This window comes from Belonocnema kinseyi, chromosome 7 (genome assembly GCF_010883055.1).
Source record: "Belonocnema kinseyi isolate 2016_QV_RU_SX_M_011 chromosome 7, B_treatae_v1, whole genome shotgun sequence".
NCBI classification, from domain to species: Eukaryota; Metazoa; Arthropoda; class Insecta; order Hymenoptera; family Cynipidae; genus Belonocnema; species Belonocnema kinseyi.
In genome coordinates this window covers 105,108,272-105,109,624 of record NC_046663.1, presented here as the reverse complement: position 1 = coordinate 105,109,624, position 1,353 = coordinate 105,108,272, and the positions used below count along the sequence as shown (strand labels likewise).

At 46.9% G+C, this 1,353-nt stretch overlaps 1 protein-coding gene across 1 annotated transcript; it reads left to right on the top strand.

Annotated features, from left to right (window-relative positions):
* The first annotated feature begins 84 nt into the window (after positions 1-84).
* Positions 85-933, top strand: LOC117176596. The gene has a single exon (XM_033366849.1). It carries the CDS (start codon positions 85-87, stop codon positions 931-933), a length of 849 nt encoding a protein of 282 aa, XP_033222740.1.
* Positions 934-1,353: the final 420 nt, after the last annotated feature.

Genomic DNA, 1,353 nt, shown 5'->3' with positions numbered 1-1,353 from the left:
GTGTGGTCATACGCCAGAAATGCCGCTAGACGACAGAGAGGAAGATTAAAAGTACGCTGGCGGTGGTGCGAGGAGAGAGGTGAGATGGCGGTTGAGTGCAATGGGAAAGGTGGGGCTGGAAAAGGGGGAGGTCCTGTAATTGTCCCACCCGGCGCAAGATCCCAGGTCATCTATCGCCTCAGAGTGGCAGTGCAGAACCACTATCTTGACTCTCTTTTGAGCAAGAAAGACCAGGGCAAGGTGTACGCACTTGCTTCAGTTGGCGGGGCCTCGAATCACTTTCTACGAAATGGAAGTTTTACGAGGTTTGCCGACTGGCGCTTTGTGCACCGTGCAAGGCTGGATGTTCTGCCGCTCACTGGAGCGAGAAGATGGGGAGACCAGCAGGATACGCGCTGTCGCCGATGTGGGTATACGAATGAGACCCTCCCCCACGTTTTAAACAACTGTGGGCCCCACATGGTCGCAATAACAAGAAGACATGACGCGACGGTCCAAAGAATTGTGAAGGGCGCTAAGCTTCTGGGAGAAATAATACTCAATAAATCAGTCCCGGAGGCTGACGCGGGCTGCTCTCTTCTCAGACCGGACATTGTCATCAGGGATGAGCGATCTAAGACTGTAACGATAATTGATGTCGCAATCCCTTTTGAGAATGGTCCGGATGCATTTCGTGTGGCCAGGGAGCATAAGCTTCAAAAATATCAGCCCATAGCCAATTCCCTTCAGGAAAAAGGCTATAAAGTGTACCTACAAGCCTTTATTCTAGGTACACTAGGTACTTGGGACCGAGATAAGCGGGCTGTTATCAAACACCTGCGAATCGGTAAGCGATATGCAGGGCTGATGATGAAACTTATGGTCTCTGACACAATCAGGTGGTCGAGAGATATATACGTCGAACACGTTTCTGGTCAACGACAGTATAGTTGACTGGAAGCGACAGACTTTATATTCTTAACTTTTTAACACATAAATATGTTTTCTTTTTTTGTATACTGAATATGTAGTGCGTAAGTTGACACAAGTCTGTCGCGCGTGTTATGTATAACAATTTTTTTCTTGTACTACTCGAAAATTAGTTGGAAAAGGGTGACTAGAATCACCAGAAATTTTATATATTTTTAGTATGAACTTTTATCCGACATCTGTAGCGCCTGGACGTGGAGTTTGTCCCACGTTCAGGACCATATCTTTTAAATAAATGACTTTTATCTGTTCTTATCAGCTTGATATCTGATACGCATTCCATCGGTTCGGTTCGGTTTTGATTCCTCTAGAATCAAACCGAAGGGCCTATGACAAAGCCACCGAACGCGTCCTCGGGTTGCGGATAGAGGGTCCCTGTACCAA

Bases quoted from the DNA above. Each gene is read 5' to 3' on its own strand.
- LOC117176596 (XM_033366849.1), top strand. From the start codon at position 85: ATGGCGGTTGAGTGCAATGGGAAAGGTGGGGCTGGAAAAGGGGGAGGT.